Genomic DNA, 16,586 nt, shown 5'->3' on the forward strand with positions numbered 1-16,586 from the left:
CATCATGGGCGCTGTAGTCCCGTCCCCGCGCACGGCTCCATGGAGGTTGTAGTCCCGCCCCTGGGCTATCTCGCAGGGGATGTGGGGGGGGCTGAGACGGCAGCTCCCATGAGGCCGTGCGAGCCTCCTCAAGTGCCCCCCCGCCCCAATTGCCTGTGAGCCCATGAGACCCCCCCCCGTGGCCCTGGGGGGGGGGCGCTGGGCCGGGAGCCGGGGAGCCCCAACCCCCCCCCCGTGGCCCTGGGGGAGGGGCGCTGGGCCGGGAGCCGGGGAGCCCCAACCCCCCCCCCGTGGCCCTGGGGGAGGGGCGCTGGGCCGGGAGCCGGGGAGCCCCAACCCCCCCCCCGTGGCCCTAGGGGAGGGGCGCTGGGCCGGGAGCCGGGGAGCCCCAACCCCCCCCCCGTGGCCCTGGGGGAGGGGCGCTGGGCCGGGAGCCGGGGAGCCCCAACCCCCCCCCCGTGGCCCTAGGGGAGGGGGCGCTGGGCTGGGAGCCCCAATGCCCCCCCCCCATCTCCTACAGGCCTCAGGGCACCATGCCCCAGACAGCAGCTGCCCTTTCCCTGCTGTGTACACACATAAATCCCTTAACCCCTGTTCCAGCCACTTTGGGGCTCGATGCCGAATCGACGTCCTTTACTTCGCCTCTCTAACCCGCCAGCCCACACTCCCCTCCCGGAGCCGGGGAGAGAACCCAGGAGTCCTGGGTCCCAGACCCCCCCTGCTCTAACCACTAGACCCCATCCCCTCCCAGAGACAAGGAGAGAACCCAGGAGTCCTGGCTCCCAGACCCCCCGCCCCAATTGCCCCTGTACCGTGTGTGGCTGGGGTAAGACCTCTTTAGGGGCTGGGGCTGTTGAATGAACGCCCCCTCACAGACTGCACCCTCCTTAACGAAGGCTTTATCATGAAATGACTGATGATTAATTACTCGCCCTTTTGGGGCTGGATTGGAGCCAGCGCCCCCTAGAGGGGAAAGGCCCCGTGTCCCATATCCTGGGGCGGGGGGGGGGGGGAAATTAGCCGCTCTGGTCTCCGATTGGCCGGCCCGTCTGTCCATCCCCCCCCCCCCCCGCTCCCAGCCTAGCGACGGAGGAGGAGGTGGAAGGTTACCGGGACAGCAAACCCCGTTGCCTTGGCGACCCCCCGTTGCTAACCCCGGCAGCATCGGGTACCACTGGGGGGGGGGTTGGAGCAGCGCCGGAGGCCGGGGCACCGCAGGGTAAGGCCCCCCCCAGCCAGCAGAGACGGGGCGGGCAGCAGGATCAGATGTTAATTGGATTGTCCAGGCGGGGGGATGTAAAGGATGGGGGGGGGCTTGGATAGATCGAGGAGGGGCCCCGGGGGGATCCTAAAGGTCGGGGGGGGTGTTTGGGATTGGATCTGTGGTGGACAAATGGATCTTAAGGGACTGTGGGGGGGGGTCGGGATGGATCGGTGGGGTCTGGGGCGGCATAGGGCAGGGATGGAGGTGGCAGAGGGGATAGATTCAGCTTCCTCCTTTGGGGGGGCTCTGGAGTGGGGGAACCAGCTGCCCTGAGGGAGACTTCCCACCCCGTGGGGCTATTTCTGGGTTCTCCCAGATGCTAAGGGGTGAGAGGCTGGCATCACCCCTCCCCCTGTTTTCTGGACCCCCCCCTTTTAACTGGTCAGATCTAGACTCAGATCTTTTTCCAGAGTCTGTTCTGGATCCTGGGGGAGACGGGGACCCCTTTTACCAGACCCACCTCTCAGCACCCCCCCCACAGCGTTGGCTCATGGGACCCCCTCCCACCTCTCATAGACCCCCTCCCATCTTCCTGCCGGGGAGCTGCAAAAACTCCCCACCCCCCCAACACACCCCAGGGCTTGGACCCCAGGGCTGATTCTCCCCCCAGGCTGCCACCCCCGTTCACAGAGGCCCCAGGTTCTGGGATCTGTCCCAGCCTAGATCCAGGCTCCAGGGAGCAAGTCATTTAATGTGCCGGGCCCCAACGGCCAGCCCAGTCCCGCCCTGCTCCATCTCGTCTCTTCTGCCCTCCCCCCTCAACACCCGGGCCGGGCTACAGAAGCCTCCAAAAAAACCCAGTTTCCCAGATGCATCCCCCAGATACATCTGCCTGCTGGGCTTTCCCGCTGGTGGGGGGTGGCTGGTTGAGTCATGGGGGCGGGGCATCTTGCTTGGACCCTCTGTCGCTTTGGGTCGGTTTTGGCCCATTCTGTGATGCCCCGGTTATTTCTCCGCTTCCCACCCCAGGTGGCGAGATGACACCCCTACCTCATACCTCCCACCGTGGCCAAGGAGTGGATGGAAACCTCCCCATGCAAAGGCCAGAGGGAAACTGAGGCACGCAGCGGCAAAAGACAACGGCAGCTTCCCCCTTCATCCCAGCCCCTTTCACCTGGGTGGGGCTGTGGGGCGGAAACGCCCGTTTCCCGATCCTCGTGTCCCGCGTAATCCATTGCGATGCCTGTGGGCTAGCAACAGACAGCTGCACCCGTGCCAGCCCGGGTTGAGCCTGAGCCACATCGGCCTCGAAGGAGAGCAGGGTCTTCCGGCAGGACCCCGTTCTGGGCAAACGCCCTCTCTCTGCACCAGCCCGCCTACCCCACCTTCTCCCCAGCTGCAGCCAGGTAACATCACCAGTCGCTCAGAGCCTGGGTAGGGGACGAACCTGCCCCCCATCCCACCACCCCTGCCTGGAAGAGTCCCAGGCAGGAGACATTTCTAGATCACGCCCCAGCAAAATGGGTTCTAGAGTTCCCGGATCCCCACTGGGTTCTCAGGGGAGGGAGGCATTTCCAGCTATCCAGTGGGGCCCGGTGGGTTCTAGAGTGACCGAGGTTTGCGGCCAATCCAGCCCTCCCAGGGTCAGTGTGGGGAGGACGCCCCGTCACCCAGGGGGGCTTGAGCCTAGATCCATGTTCTAGATCCCCAGAGTCCTCGAACCCCGCCCTGGCTCCTCACGTGGTTCTAGAGTAACCCGGGGGGGGCCTCTAGATCCCAGCCAGTCCCTACATCCCGGGATCTAGCTCTCCCCGGGGGTTCAAGAAGGGGGCTGGGGTTTCTAGAGCCCAGTGGGTTCTAGAGCCAGAAGGACCTGAGAGATGGGCGGAGGGGGAGCCCAGGGGGCTGCGGGTCAAGAGTGAGGAGCATTTTCCCCCCAGGCTGGTTCTGTGGGGCACGGCCGCCCTCCCCGGCTGAAGGGGTGCCTCGGGGCTTGGGATAAGTGTCACAGTGTCTGGACCCAGGAGACTGAGGAGCCAGAGTCCCCGCAACACAGCCCAGAGTGACTCTAGGGGGGACAGGAGAGAGGAGACATATGGGGTGATGGGGGGCACCGTGGGGCAGAGGATTGGGCAGGGGGTGCTCTCCCTGGCAGTCAGGGCCAGGCACTGGGGGGCTCTGTGGGGGGAGGGGGCTGGGAAGGGTGCACTCTCCCTTGGTAGGGCTGGGTGCTAGGGGGTGCCATGGGGGGGATAGGCAGGGGGCTTTCTCCCCTGGCAGTTGGGGCTGGGTGCTAGGGGGCACTGTGGGGGGGCTGGGAAGCAGGCGCTCTCCCCTGGCAGACAGGACCAGGAATTGGGGAGCGCCGTGGGGGGGCGAGGGTTGGAAAAGGGGCACTCTCCCTTGGCAGTCAGGGCCAGGTGCTGAGGGGTGACATGTGGGGGCTGGGTAGGGGCGCTCTCCCTTGGCAGTTGGGGTTGGGCGCTGGGGGGGGCTGTGGGGCAGGGGGCTGGGCAGGGGCGCTGTGGGGCAGGGGGGCTGGGGGGCACCGTGGGGCAGGGGGCTGGGTAGGGGGCGCTCTCCCTTGGCAGTCGGGGCCGGGCACCGTGGGGCAGGGGGCGCTCTCTCCTGGCCGTTGGGTCGGGCGCTGGGGGGTGCCATGGGGCAGGGGGGTGGGCAGGAGGCACTCTCCCCTGGCCATTGGGGCTGGGCACTGGGGGGCGCCTTGGGGCAGGGGGCTGGGCAGGGGGTGCCATGGGGCAGGGGTGCTGGGGGGTGTGGTGCGGCAGGGGGCTGGGCAGGGGGCGCCATGGGGCAGGGGGCTCGGCAGGGGGCGCTTTCCCCTGGGCGTCAGGGCCGGGTACTGGGGGGGTGCGGTGGGGCAGGGGGCTGGGCAGGGGGTGTCGTGGGGCAGGCTATTTCTGTGCTGTTGTTACCTCCTTGCCTTGCCCCAGAGGTGGCTGCATCTCAGGAGGTTCCAACTCTCCCATTCTCTCTCCTCGCAGGGCTGAGGCAGCCGGTGCTGGGGGTCGCGGGATTCTTCCCCCCGGCAGACAGAGACCCCGGTTTGGGCCCTGAGAGCGAGGCCGCCGTCTGCGCCATGGGCGGGGCGGGGCCCCATCTCCAGCACTGGGGGGCGGAGCAAAGTGAAGCCTGCGGAATCAGGTGATTCCTCCCCCCCAGGCCGGGGGTCCTGTAGGGGGCGGCAACTGGGGTCAGAGGCGTTGGGCGCTTCCTGGGGCAGTTGAGGATGTGGGGCGGGGACAGGGATGATCTGGGGCTAAGGGGGTGCAGCTGGGGTGGGGAGACACTGGGGAAGGGGCAATTGGGGGAGATCCAGCGGGTTGGGGAGGTGGGGATGGGGGCAGTGTGTGGGGGGTAGCATTTAGAAGTCCCAGGGGGTGGCGGGGGGCTGTGCGGGGTGGAAAAGGGGAGGAGATTCCAGGGGGAGAAAGCTGCCCGAGGAAGGAACCCCCCCAAATATTTAACCCCACCATATATTCTCCCCCTCCCAGCTGCAGCGCCCACCAGAGCCCCCACAGGGCCCCTGAACCCACAATCCCAGCAGCAGAGACAGCACCGGCAGCTAGAGGTAAGGGGGGGGCGCTAGGGGGCACCGGACACCCCCTACCCATCCCCTGGGTACCGGGAGGCCCCGCTACCCCAGCCCTGGCTGCTAGGGGGCGCTGTGGTCCCACTATCCCTGCCCTGGGCACCAGGGGGTGCCACGCTCTGCCCCATTAACTCTCCCCTCTCTGCCCCACAGTGAACGTGGTGGTGGTGGTGGACGGGAGCTGTATCCTCCAATACACCCATCGCGACTCCCCCTGCCTTTGCCTGCACCGTGGGGACACCCTGCCGGCCCATCGGCCTCCCCCCTGCTATGGGGCCGCTGCCCCCTGCAGCCCCCCCGCCGCCGGGCCCCCCCTCTCCCGCTGGGCCCGGGGCCTGGGGGTCCGGTGCTGCACTGAGTTTTGCCTGGGGGAGGAAGAGGAGCGGGCGGAGTGGAGACCCCGCCACCAGGGGGCGCCCCCCCGCCGCGCCCCACCGCCTGGCCGGCTGACGCCGGTGCCCCTGCCCCGCAGCGCCACGGGGCCCTGGTTTACAGTGGAGGCGCCAGAGGACGGTGGACCCGGGGCCCAGGTGGCCAGGATCTGGGACCGGGGGCGCTGCCCCCTGCTGGAGGAGGGCGACCTCGTGGCCAAAGTGAACGGGGCCGACGTGAGGGGCCTCAGGCCCCGGGAGGTGGAGAACGTCCTGCAGCAGCACACACGGGCCGGGGACGTCATCCTGCTGGTGGAGCGGAGAGGTAATGGGGGCTGCGGGCACTGGGGGGGCCCGTTCCTGGCTGCTTCACTTCCTGCCTGACCCACTAGGGGGCGCTGGGGGAGCCCTCATTGCTGCACCTGCTACCTAACCCACCAGGGGGCGCCAGGGGCTGCTCCTGGCTGCTTCACTTCCTGTCTGACCCACCAGGGGGCGTTAGGGGCTGCTCCTGGCTGCGTCACTTCCTGACTGACCCACTAGGGGGCGCTGGGGGAGCCCTCATTGCTGCACCTGCTGCCTAACCCACCAGGGGGCGCCAGGGGCTGCTCCTGGCTGCTTCGCTTCCTGCCTGACCCACTAGGGGGCGCCAGGGGCTGCTCCTGGCTGCTTCACTTCCTGCCTAACCCACCAGGGGGCGCCAGGGGCTGCTCCTGGCTGCTTCACTTCCTGCCTAACCCACCAGGGGGCGCCAGGGGCTGCTCCTGGCTGCTTCGCTTCCTGCCTAACCCACCAGGGGGCGCCAGGGGCTGCTCCTGGCTGCTTCGCTTCCTGCCTGACCCACTAGGGGGCGCCTGCGGGTCCTGGCTGCTTCGCTTCCTACCTGACCCACTAGGGGGCGCTGGCTGTGGGGGAGCTTCTGGCTTTTCCCAGCAGGCAGAGATGTGGGGTGTTGGTAATTTTGGGGGACCCTGTACTTATTGACGCCCCACTTTTCTTCCCCCCCCCAGGTCCTGGACTCTGCCAGGCCCCCCTGGAGCCCCTGTTCTCCATTCCCTCTCCCTGCTGGGATCCACCCTGGACGGGGGGGCCCTGGGACTCTTGGGGGGGTCCCAGCAGGGATACCCTGGCTGTCACCAGCTTTGTGGGGCCCGAACCCAGGGACGTGCTGCTGTGCCCGGCCCGCTGCCGCGGGGGGGAGACCCAGAGGCCGCGACGCCCCCAGCCCGCGGGGGGGCCTGGGGAGCTGGGGGGCAGCGTGGCCCCGGACAGCGCTGGGAGAGCAGGTAAGTGAGGAGGGGTGCATGGCGGGAAGGGGGGGACAGGTGGGCGGGAAGTAGGGGGGTTTGGAAGCAGAGGGCTGCAGGTTGGGGAAGGGACTATGGGGGATGGGTTTCGGGGTGTTTAGGACTGGGGAGTCTGCAGGGCTGGGGGGGGTCTGTGGAGCGGTGGGGGATGGGCTCCATGGGGGGGGTGAAGGGGGAGCAGGTGATCTGCGAGGGTGGAAGATGGGGGGCTGAGAAGAGGGGGGATCATGATGAGGGGATGATGGATGCAATATGGGGGGGCTACAGGGGGAGGGGCAGGGAGCTGGGGGGGGCTCACCGGGAGATGGATATAGGGGGCAGGGTGACTCCTGGGTGGGGTGGGGACATGGGGAGGCTGCCTCCCCCCATACTCCCAGCTATCCCCCCCCACTTCTGAGCCCCCCCCCCAATCCGGGCTGGCACAGGAGACCCCATTGTGTTCTGCTCCCCACCGTGTCAGGCTCCGCCCTGCTCCCCAGGCGGGGGGGGGGCACCTGTGGTGGGGGGGGCTGCCTGTTCCACCCCATAAAGCTCTGGAATGTCTCCTCCCCCCCGCTCCCCACAGCGCCCCCTGCTGGGAGAGGCCTGGCGCTCCCCCCCAGCTCCCAAAGGGTTAACCCCCCCACGCCCACATCCCCCCCCTCAGTGTCCTTGACTTTCTCAGCCCAGCTTGTTTGTCCTGGGAAACTCCTCAGGGAGGAAGGCACCGAGCTGGGGGGCCCGTGGACACCCTGCCCCACACCTGTGCCCCCACCAGGAACAGGGGGGCTCCCCTCCCGCCACCCCACAGCCAGCCATGCTGCAAAGGGTCCAGTCCGTGCTGCGAAACGTCCAGGGTTTGAACCGACACCCCCTCCATGGCCCCCGGCTTCCTTCCCCTGGCCGTTCTCCTCCTGTCCTGGGTTTGGGGGGTGCGGCGGGGGGGCTGCATCCTGGGGGAGGGGGGGTTCTCCCCACATACAGGGGGATTCTGTAACTTTGAGTGGGTGGTTTTGGGGGGCAGATGGAAATGGGGGGCTGGAAGTGTCTCTCACCCCACACATGCCCCCCCAGCCTCCCTCCACACACCCCTGCCCCCCAGACCACCACCCCCCACTCTGCCACCTCCATACTCACACTCACCTCGACTCCCCCTGCCCCGCACGGCCCCCTGCTGCCAGGCCCCACACCCCACTCTATCCCCCTCTTCCCCCAACCCCCGCAGCCCCACCTCCAGCCCCCCCCACAAACCCCTCTCCCCCACCCTGCACACAGCCCCTTCTGCCCCCCACAACCCCCCACAGCCCTCCATATCCCACACTTTGCCTCTTACGCCACAGCCCCCCCTTGCCCCCACAACCAACTCCACCCCCTCCTCCCACCCCTGTTGTCCCCTGCCCAGCCCTCCCCTCCCCACTGGGTAAATATTGACCCCCGATAACAGCTTCAAGTTTGAAAGCTTGGGGGAGGGAGGGAAGAATTTGGGTGGGGCCCTATCTGGAGGAGGGGGAGGGTCGGTGTTTATAGCGGGGCTGGTTGGGGGGGAAGGGGGGTGGCCGATGCTGGGTGGGGGGCTCTGGTCTCTAGAAGGGGTTCGGGTCTGGGCGGGGGAGGTTAGGCCAGTGCAGGGGGGGTCTGGTCATGAGGGAGAAGGGGGGGCAGGGTCTGTGGGGAGGAGGTTCAGCTCATCGGTGGGGGGCGTATTCACTGACCCTCTCCCCGTCTCCCCCCCGCCCAGCAGACAGGCTGGTGCCCGGGCCCAGCGGGGACCCCCCCAGTGGGAAGCGTTCGGAGGATGGGGGGCTCCTGGCCCGGTTCTCCCACCGTGAACTCGGGAGCCTCTTTCGCCAGGCGGGGGCCAAGGTCCGGCTGCGAATTCTGCCCACCCCCAGGGACGCAGGTGAGTGCCCCCCCCCCCAGGTGGAGGAGGGAAGCGGGCAAAGGGTGGGGAAAGGGGAGGGTTGGGAGTGGGGGAGGGGAGAAGGACAGGGGTGTGAGGGAGGGGCCAGAGGGGGGGCAGGCCACTGCCCCCTCCCACACCCACTGACCCCCGCATCCTCTCCCCAGCTGCCTCCAGTGACCTGGACGGGGCGGCCGACATCCAGGTGGAGGAAGGAGCTGGGAGGCCAGGGTGCCGGCTGCCCCAGCCACAGGTAGGGGGCAGGGAGAGGGGCTGGTATTGGGGGCAAATGGCTATTGCAGGACATGGATATGGGGGGAGGGCTGGGGCCAGCGGAGGGGGGACAGATAAAGGGGAAGGGGTGGGGCCAGTGGGGGGGGCAGATATGGGGGAGGGGTGGGGCCAGCAGGGCGGCAGATGGCAATTGGGGATGGGGAGGGGCAGGGCAGTGGGTTTGCTATCAGGGGCTGAGAGCCCTTGGGCCGGGGGTCCCAGCCAGGCACTCACCCCACTCCCACTCCCTAGTGTCTGTCGATCCCCTGGGACCCCCCCAGCTACTCAGTGGAGCTGGTGCGTGGCCCCCTCGGCTTCGGGTTCAGCCTGCGGGGGGGCAGCGAATACAACATGGACATCTACGTGCTGGGGCTGCTGGAGGGGGGGCCGGCCCAGCAGAGCGGCAAGATACAGGTACCCGCCTGCACTGGGGGCCCATGGGGCGGGGGGCTGGGCAGAGGGCCCTCTCGCCTGGCAGGGGGGCCGGGCACTGGGGGGGGCGCTGTGCTGCAGGGACTGGGGCGGGGGGCTGGGCAGGGGGCGCTCTCCCCGGCAGGGGGGCCAGGCGCTCGGGGGCGCTGCGCTGCGGGGGCGGGGGCTGGGGGGCACCATGCTGCAGGGGGCGCGGGGGCTGTCCCCGGTGGCAGCGGCCGGTACTGCAGTGTCAGTCTCTGGGGCAGGTCAGTGACCAGCTGGTGGAGATCAATGGGGAGCCCACGCTGGGCATGACGCACGCCCGGGCCGTGGAGCAGATCCGCCGGGGGGGCAGCCGCATCCGCCTGGTGCTCAGGAAAGGCGACGGCTTCGTCCCTGACTACGGTGAGTCCTGGCCCCCCCCGCCTCCCTCCTGCTACAGCCTGTCTCCCCCCAAAACTGAGGGCAGATGGTATTTCCCCACCAGCCCACCGCCCGAGGGAGATGGTAGGACCACAATAATATCCTCCCCCTCCCCTATTCCATGGGAGATGGTATGATCTAAAGTGAGGTTCTTTTCCCCCCTCCTCTAAATCCTAAGGAAGATGGTACCACCCATAGTGTGCCCCTCCCCAGTTCCTGGGGCGATATGACCACCCCACCATTCCCCTCCCTCCCCACACAATCCATAGTGACCTCCCCTGACTCTCCCAGAGCAAATGGTACAACTCATGGTGACCCCCGCATCCCTGGGGAGATTATATGACCCCATAGTGACCCCCAAACACACATCTCAGGGCAGATGGTATGACCCCCGGTGATACCCGCCCTGCATCCCTGGAGAGATGATACAACTCCATAGTGACCCCATGCACACATCCCAGGGCAGATGGTGCGACCCACAGCAACACTTCCTTCCTGCATCCCTGGGGAGATGGTAAGACCCCATAATGACCCACACACAACCTAGGGGAGATGGAATATGACCCCCAGTTATACCCCCCCTGCATCCCAGGGGAGATGGTATGACCCTCAGTGACTCCTCAACCCCCACCCCCGCATCCCAGGGGAGATGGTACACCCCTCAGTGACAACCCCTGCGTCCCTGGAGAGATGGTATGAGTTCAGTGACGCCCTCTGCATCCCTGGGGAGATGGTGCAACCCCATCATGACACCCTCCCATCCGAGGGCAGATGGTGCGACCCATAGCTGGGCGGGTAGCAGGTAGCCCAGTGCATGGGGGGCAGTGGGGTCTGGGGGGGACAGTGTATAATAGCCGGGAGCTGGTTTACCCCTCTGCCCCTGCCCCCGCCCTGCCCCTCCCCTATGGGGGGCATCTCTGAATGGGGAGCAGATTTTCGGGGTTCAATACTCATCCTATTTCTCTCCCCTTTCTGCCCCTTCTCTGACTCTGACCCTCCACATCCCCCCATTCTCCTTTTGTCCCTCCCTGGGCCCCCACCCCTCCCACCATGTCCTCTCTGCCCCCCCTCCCCGGCCACCCCACACCTGTCTGCCCCACCCGCCCGTGCCCCCTGCCGCTCCCACTATTCACGGCACCCCCCATGTCCCGTTCTGCCCCCCATCCCTGCTGTCCCCTCCACACCCATCTGTCCCCATTCCTGGGTCCCCCCCATCTGTACTGCCCCCCCCCAGTGTCCGTGTGCGCCCCCCCCACAGCAACACCGCTCTGCAGCCTGGCGCTGTGCGTCACCAACTCCCGGCGGGGGGAGCCCTGCTTCTGCCTCGTGGGACGGCTGGAGCGTGACTGGTGGGTTGCCCCCCCCCTCGGTCACAGCATGCTCCCACCACAGCCTGGCCAGTGCAATGGGCCAATCCAGGTCCGCCTTGGACAGAGCAATGGGCCAATCCACCTCCCCGCACCCAGTCCCACTCACAGCAGTGGGTAAATCCTTTCCCCCCCCTAGGCCAGAGCAATGGGCCAATCCAGCCCCTGTATTCCAGGCACATCAATGGGCCAATCCAGTTCCCCCCAGATCAGAGCAATGGGCCAATCCTGTCCCCCCTCCCCACACTACCGGGCCCCCTTTATCTGTTTGCTTGGCCAATCCTGAGAAGACACCCCCCCCCCACTCCCTGGGAATGTGCTGTTTCCTGGGGGGCGGGTGTTTTTCCAGTACCAGAGAGATAGATACTCCCCCCACCCCATAGATGGGGATATATGAGTAACCCCCCCTCTCTGTTCTTGGCCCTTTGCCCTGACCTTGCTGTACCTCACAGACTACCCCCACCCTCCCATTACTGACCCTGTTGTACCCCCCTAGAAACCCCCAACTACCAACCCCCCCGCCCAAAGCTTCACCAAACATTCGCTGTTTAGCCAAACCATCTGAACTGATGTTGGCGAGGACATGCGGGTGGGTGGGGGACACCCCCCAAAAAAACAGGGGGTTGATCCCAGGCAGCAGGACCCCTAAGGAAGCAATCCCAGGGTAACTGTGGGGAAGATGGGGGGTCTTTCACTACGTTCTCTGGGCCTGATCCCCCCATCTCATTCTGTCTCCCCTCTCCAGACCATGAGCACATCCCCAGCCCCGCCGGGCGGGACCAGATGCCAGAGAGTGGACCGGCACCACACGGCCGAAGAGCAGACACGGCCGAGAGGTCTCTGCGCTGGGGACAGGACACCGGGGGCTGCCTGGAGGCTTCTCCCAGCAGTGGCGAGCGAGGATCCCACCCCTGCCACCAACGTGGGTCCCGGGACCATCGGGGTGCAGAGCAGGGCTGGCTGGCATCGGGGAAGGAGGCAGAGGCCAGGAAGGGAGACAGCGGGTCCCTCTCCCCCCGGAAGGAGCGGGTCTGGAGGGGCCTCTCGGAACCAGGCCCTGGGCCCTGGCTGGTGCCCAGCAAGGAGCGCCTCTCACGGGCCCTGAGGGGCGTCTGCATGGGGGAGGGGGAGGACGACAAAGGGGGCAGCCTGGGGTGGGGCAAAGATGGGGAGGGGAGGAGGAGGACCTAGTCCAGCCCTGCCCAGCCCCGGATGTTCTCAGTGCCTGGGACAGTCCACCCACCTCTCATCTGGATGTGCAATGGTACCTTCCATTCTCCTCTCACCTCTTCAACCATGGTACCCTCCACTCTTGTTCCCCTCCCCATTTTGACTAATGGTACTGTCTAATCTACTCACAGTGGTACCTGCCATTCCCCCCATCAGCAATGCAGTGGTATCATCCTCTCCTGTCCCCCATGCTGTGAAATGGTACCTTCCATTCGTCTGCGTGTGTGTCTCTCTCCCCCACCAGCCATGCAATGAATGGTACTTTCCTATCTCCCCTCCCCCATTCATAGTCTGCACTGATACCTTCTACTCTTCTGTGCTATGGTACTGTCCACTGGTGCCCTCTGTACTTGGCAATGGTATTGTCCATTGGTAATTTTGCACCCCCTATGGCAGGATTGCAATGGTACTGTCCACTGTCTCTTACTAACACACTCCACAGAGTCACACATGGACTGACCCATTCCAGGGAGGGGGAGGAAACTGAGACAATCCATTTCACCGTGGGGGGGACTAGATGGACTGATCCATAGGGGGTGGGAGCCAGCATACGTGGCTTGATCCACTCCATGGATGGGGTGGTGGTGGGGGAATGGGCAGACCCATTCCACCAAAAGCGGGGTGAGTGCTCTATCGCAGCTCAAGACCCACACAGACTGATCCATTCCATGCGGGGGAATGGACCCAACCATTCCCCTTGAGGTGGGGGAAGGATCAAGGGCCAAACCATTTCATGGAACAGGGCGGAATAGACCAATCTGTTACAGACTCATATGTGGACTCATCTATTCTGTGCTGGGGGGGCTGGGGAGAGAGAGAAATGGATCAATCCATTCCACAGGAGGGGAGAATGGCTCAAACTATTTAATGGAGCAGGGAGGAATAGAGCAATCCATTACAAAAAGAAAAGGAGTACTTGTGGCACCTTAGAGACTAACCAATTTGAGCATAAGCTTATGTACTCCTTTTCTTTTTGTGAATACAGACTAACACGGCTGCTACTCCGAAACCAATCCATTACAGGTTTCAGAGTAACAGCCGTGTTAGTCTGTATTCGCAAAAAGAACAGGACGACTTGTGGCGCCTCTTGCATACTTTCCACAGTGTGCATCCGATGAAGTGAGCTGTAGCTCACGAAAGCTCATGCTCCAATAAATTGGTTAGTCTCTAGGGTGCCACAAGTCCTCCTGTTCTTTTTGCAATCCATTACAGGCTCACAGGTGGACTGATCCATTCCGTGTGGCAGGGAGGGGGAAGAAGATGGACACAATCCCCAGAGCCGCTCACAGATGACCTATTCCATGGAGGAATGGATCAAACCATTCCATCAAGGTGGGGGGCAGATGGGAAGTGATTGGTTCTGCTCCAGAAGGGGTCCTTCCCCAGGGGATGGGAGGTGTTGGGGGGGGGTGTCACAGTCTCGCATTAAGATGCTGCAGTTGCCTTGGTTTCTGTCTCCATGGGGACAGTGTTTATTTAAAGTGAACAGAAGCTCTCACTTACTGGCAACGAATAAAAAAGGAAAAAAACCCAAAGAGGTTTGTGGTTGTCGCCTGAGTCATTTCAGTAGCACAAAGAGCATCTGGGACATGCCCGCCCCTCCATAGAGGGGACCCAGGTGTCCTGGCTCCCAGCCCCCTCTGCTCTAACCACTAGCCCCCACTCCCCTCCCTGGGGAGAACCCAGGAGTCCCAGCCTCCCCTGCTCCATCCCCCAGCCCCTGCTTCCCAACCCAGGGAGAGAACCCAGGAGTCTTAGTCCCCAGCCCCCACTCCCCTCCCAGAGCTGGGAGGAGAACCCAGGAGTCCTGGCTGGCTCCCCTCCCAGCCCTGAAGAGAGATTCCCTCTTGTTAAGGAAAAGTTAGCACATGTGACTCCATTTTGGTTTGGGGCCCACCATTGTTTAAATGCCAGCACGTCATACACCAGGAGGAGTGATCCTTAGATACTGAATCCCTGTGAAAATCCTCCTCCTTGTCTCCAGCCTGCCTTGATTCCCACTATCTGGTTTTTGTCAGTCTCTAACTCCCTGTCTCTTGGCCTTGATGTGAGGCCTCCCATCCTGATAATAAAGGTTACTGATGCGTGGCTTTAGGACCATGCTGCGTAATTAACGTACTGGTGTAGCACGAGGAATGCACCACGCAGGGATAGGTGGTAGCCAGTAAACAAACCCTTGTCTTATCTAAGGTTTCCGATGCACGAGGGCAACATGCTTTGCTAAAAAGTATATAACCTTTGTATAATCTGTATTCGGGGTCCCCCCCCGGCTAGCAGGGGGGCACCACGCTCGAGCGTAATAAACTGAGTGTCTTTTGGGAACTCTGCAGTTGTGGGCTTTGTTTATGTGCCTCAGCCTAGATTCGAACTGTGCGTGTCCTACCAGGTGTAATTCGCAGCATTGGTGTGCGTGTCCTACCAGGTGTAATTCGCAGCACTCTGCTAGCTTCAGAATCCCACAGCCCCACTTGACTGGACAGGTGCCTGCTCCTGGGAGCCGGACTCCAGGCCTGTGCTGACCATTCGCCCCCACATCTGCAATAGCCCCTCCGGGAGCTCTTCAGCTTAGGAGCATCCCCACCTCCCGCTGAGCTCCGGGAGCCTCCTGAGGACCAGGTGCTCCTTAGCCAATTAGCTGCCGGCCACCTAGGTGGTTAATTACCTACAGGTGAGTCCAGCTGGGTTCACTCTGGTGCAGCATTGGGATGGACTCACAGTCCTGGAGCACCTCCTGGTGGCCAGATCAATCATGGCAGCCCCCTAACCACTGGCGGGCCATGCAAGAGTTCCAGCCCAGCCCAGCCCAGCGGGACAAACCCTCTGCTACCCTCCCTGGGCTCAGGCCACTTTTGCCCTGCCTCGGGTGTTTCCTTGAGCCCAGCTGCCTGCTCCTTTCTGCTCCAGGTCCCACTGTGGGTCTTTCCAGAGAGCAGACACTTTTGGTTGGCTAGTTACTTCCTTAGCCTCCTCCTCCTACACCTTGAAGGTCAACATCAGCTTGCCCCCTGCACCCTGCAGCTCTTTATAGAGCACCCATGACCCGGCCCCAGCTGGAGCTTATCACTGAGCAGGCCTCCAGCCTTTAAAGGGGGCAGGACTATTGCTCTCTCTTGGGGGAAATGTTGGTAGCAAATGGTGGGGTAGGAGGAGAGGAAGAGTATTGTATGCAGGAGAGAGTGCCGGCAGCCACGGACTTGGGGTCCCGACGTCAGCACCAGAGATCCAAACTTGTGTCACGTTGTGGGTCTGGAGCAAGGGTCGGAATCCAAGTCCCAGTCAAGGCCGGGAGTTCAGGAGCAGAGTCGGCCATGGTAGCCACATTGTTGTCATGACACTTTCTTGGAGGGACCCCCTGTGGGTCGGTAGGGGGGGTCAGGGGCCAATTGGGAGCCTCCCAGGGGGCTACCAGTTGGGTCTCTGGGGCAGGGCTTTCTGTAGTAGGTCATGGAGAGGGGGAGGGATCCCCATGCTGCCAAGGGGTGGGGTGGTGACAGAGCCCCTCTGAGGCCCACTGGGTGGAACAGGGTGGTGGGCCGTGCAAATGGTGGGTGGGGGGAAAAACTTGGGGGCAGTCACTGGTGGGCCATGGCCCTCAGGGGCGGAGCGGGGCAGGTGCTGGTGGGGGCCTCCGGGTGAGGCGTGGGAGAGGCCGGTGAGGAAGGGGGCTGATGGGTGACTCTTCTCTGCTGGCTCTGCCCTTGAGAAGTCCTCCCCCGCCCGCCCCCCCCAAGAGCCTCCCTCCTGGTCACCGTCACCCTTGTGTTAGTGGGAGGCCCAGACGCTGCTGATATTGCTGGAGGAGGAAGAGAACTGATCAGGGAGGGGAGTGGGGTCTAGTGGTTAAAGCGGGGGTGGGGGCTGGGAGCCAGGACTCCTGGGTTCTCTCCATGGCTCTGGGAGGGGAGTGGGGTCGAGACCTCCCCTGGGAGGAGCCAGGGAGCAGTGTGGGGGGAGGCAGTTCAGACACATGGTACCACTGATGCCCCCTACATGCTCTCAGCCCCCTCCAGGTCTGCAGGTTGCCTTTGATTCCACCAGCCCAGATGGGGTGGGGGGGAGTAGGGTAAGCATGGGAGGGCGGTGACTCCGGATTAAGCCTTGGAGCTGACCCCGGATTCAGGCCCCAGTCCCCTCGCAGGCTGGGGGGACTCCGGCTTTGCCGCCCCAGGTGCCAGCTGCTGATTGTTCCCCCATCTGGCATGGCTCTGCCCAGCCTGGCCACTTCCTGCTGCGCTCTGCGAACACCAGGTGACTCAGCTGCTGGCACGATGCCCACGTGGGTCCTGCCCTGCAGGGTGCAGCCACTCCTGGGTCGGGGGGGGCAGGTGTCTGGGGGGGCAGGTCTGGGAACAGCTGGATGGATAGGGGAGGGTGTGGAGGGATGGGGGGTGGCTACACGGGTGTGGGGGGATGGGTGGATAGAGGGGTGGCGGGATAGAGGGAAGCAGGGATGTGGGGGGAAGAAGGATGCAGGGGGATGGGTGGAGGGATGTGGGGGGTTGGGT

The 16,586-nt window shown here is 64.3% G+C and overlaps 1 protein-coding gene across 1 annotated transcript; it reads left to right on the top strand.

Moving 5' to 3' along the window:
- The first annotated feature begins 1,072 nt into the window (after positions 1-1,072).
- On the top strand, positions 1,073-14,397 carry MAGIX (MAGI family member, X-linked). The gene is made up of 10 exons (XM_074937458.1): positions 1,073-1,219; positions 4,210-4,369; positions 4,720-4,796; positions 4,971-5,513; positions 6,199-6,474; positions 8,213-8,374; positions 8,542-8,627; positions 8,900-9,061; positions 9,328-9,466; positions 11,597-14,397. Exons 2-10 carry the CDS (start codon positions 4,305-4,307, stop codon positions 12,040-12,042), a joined length of 1,956 nt encoding a protein of 651 aa, XP_074793559.1. The 5' UTR covers positions 1,073-1,219; positions 4,210-4,304; the 3' UTR covers positions 12,043-14,397.
- Positions 14,398-16,586: the final 2,189 nt, after the last annotated feature.

The sequence above is a fragment of the Natator depressus genome, chromosome 23 (genome assembly GCF_965152275.1).
Source record: "Natator depressus isolate rNatDep1 chromosome 23, rNatDep2.hap1, whole genome shotgun sequence".
NCBI classification, from domain to species: domain Eukaryota; kingdom Metazoa; phylum Chordata; order Testudines; family Cheloniidae; genus Natator; species Natator depressus.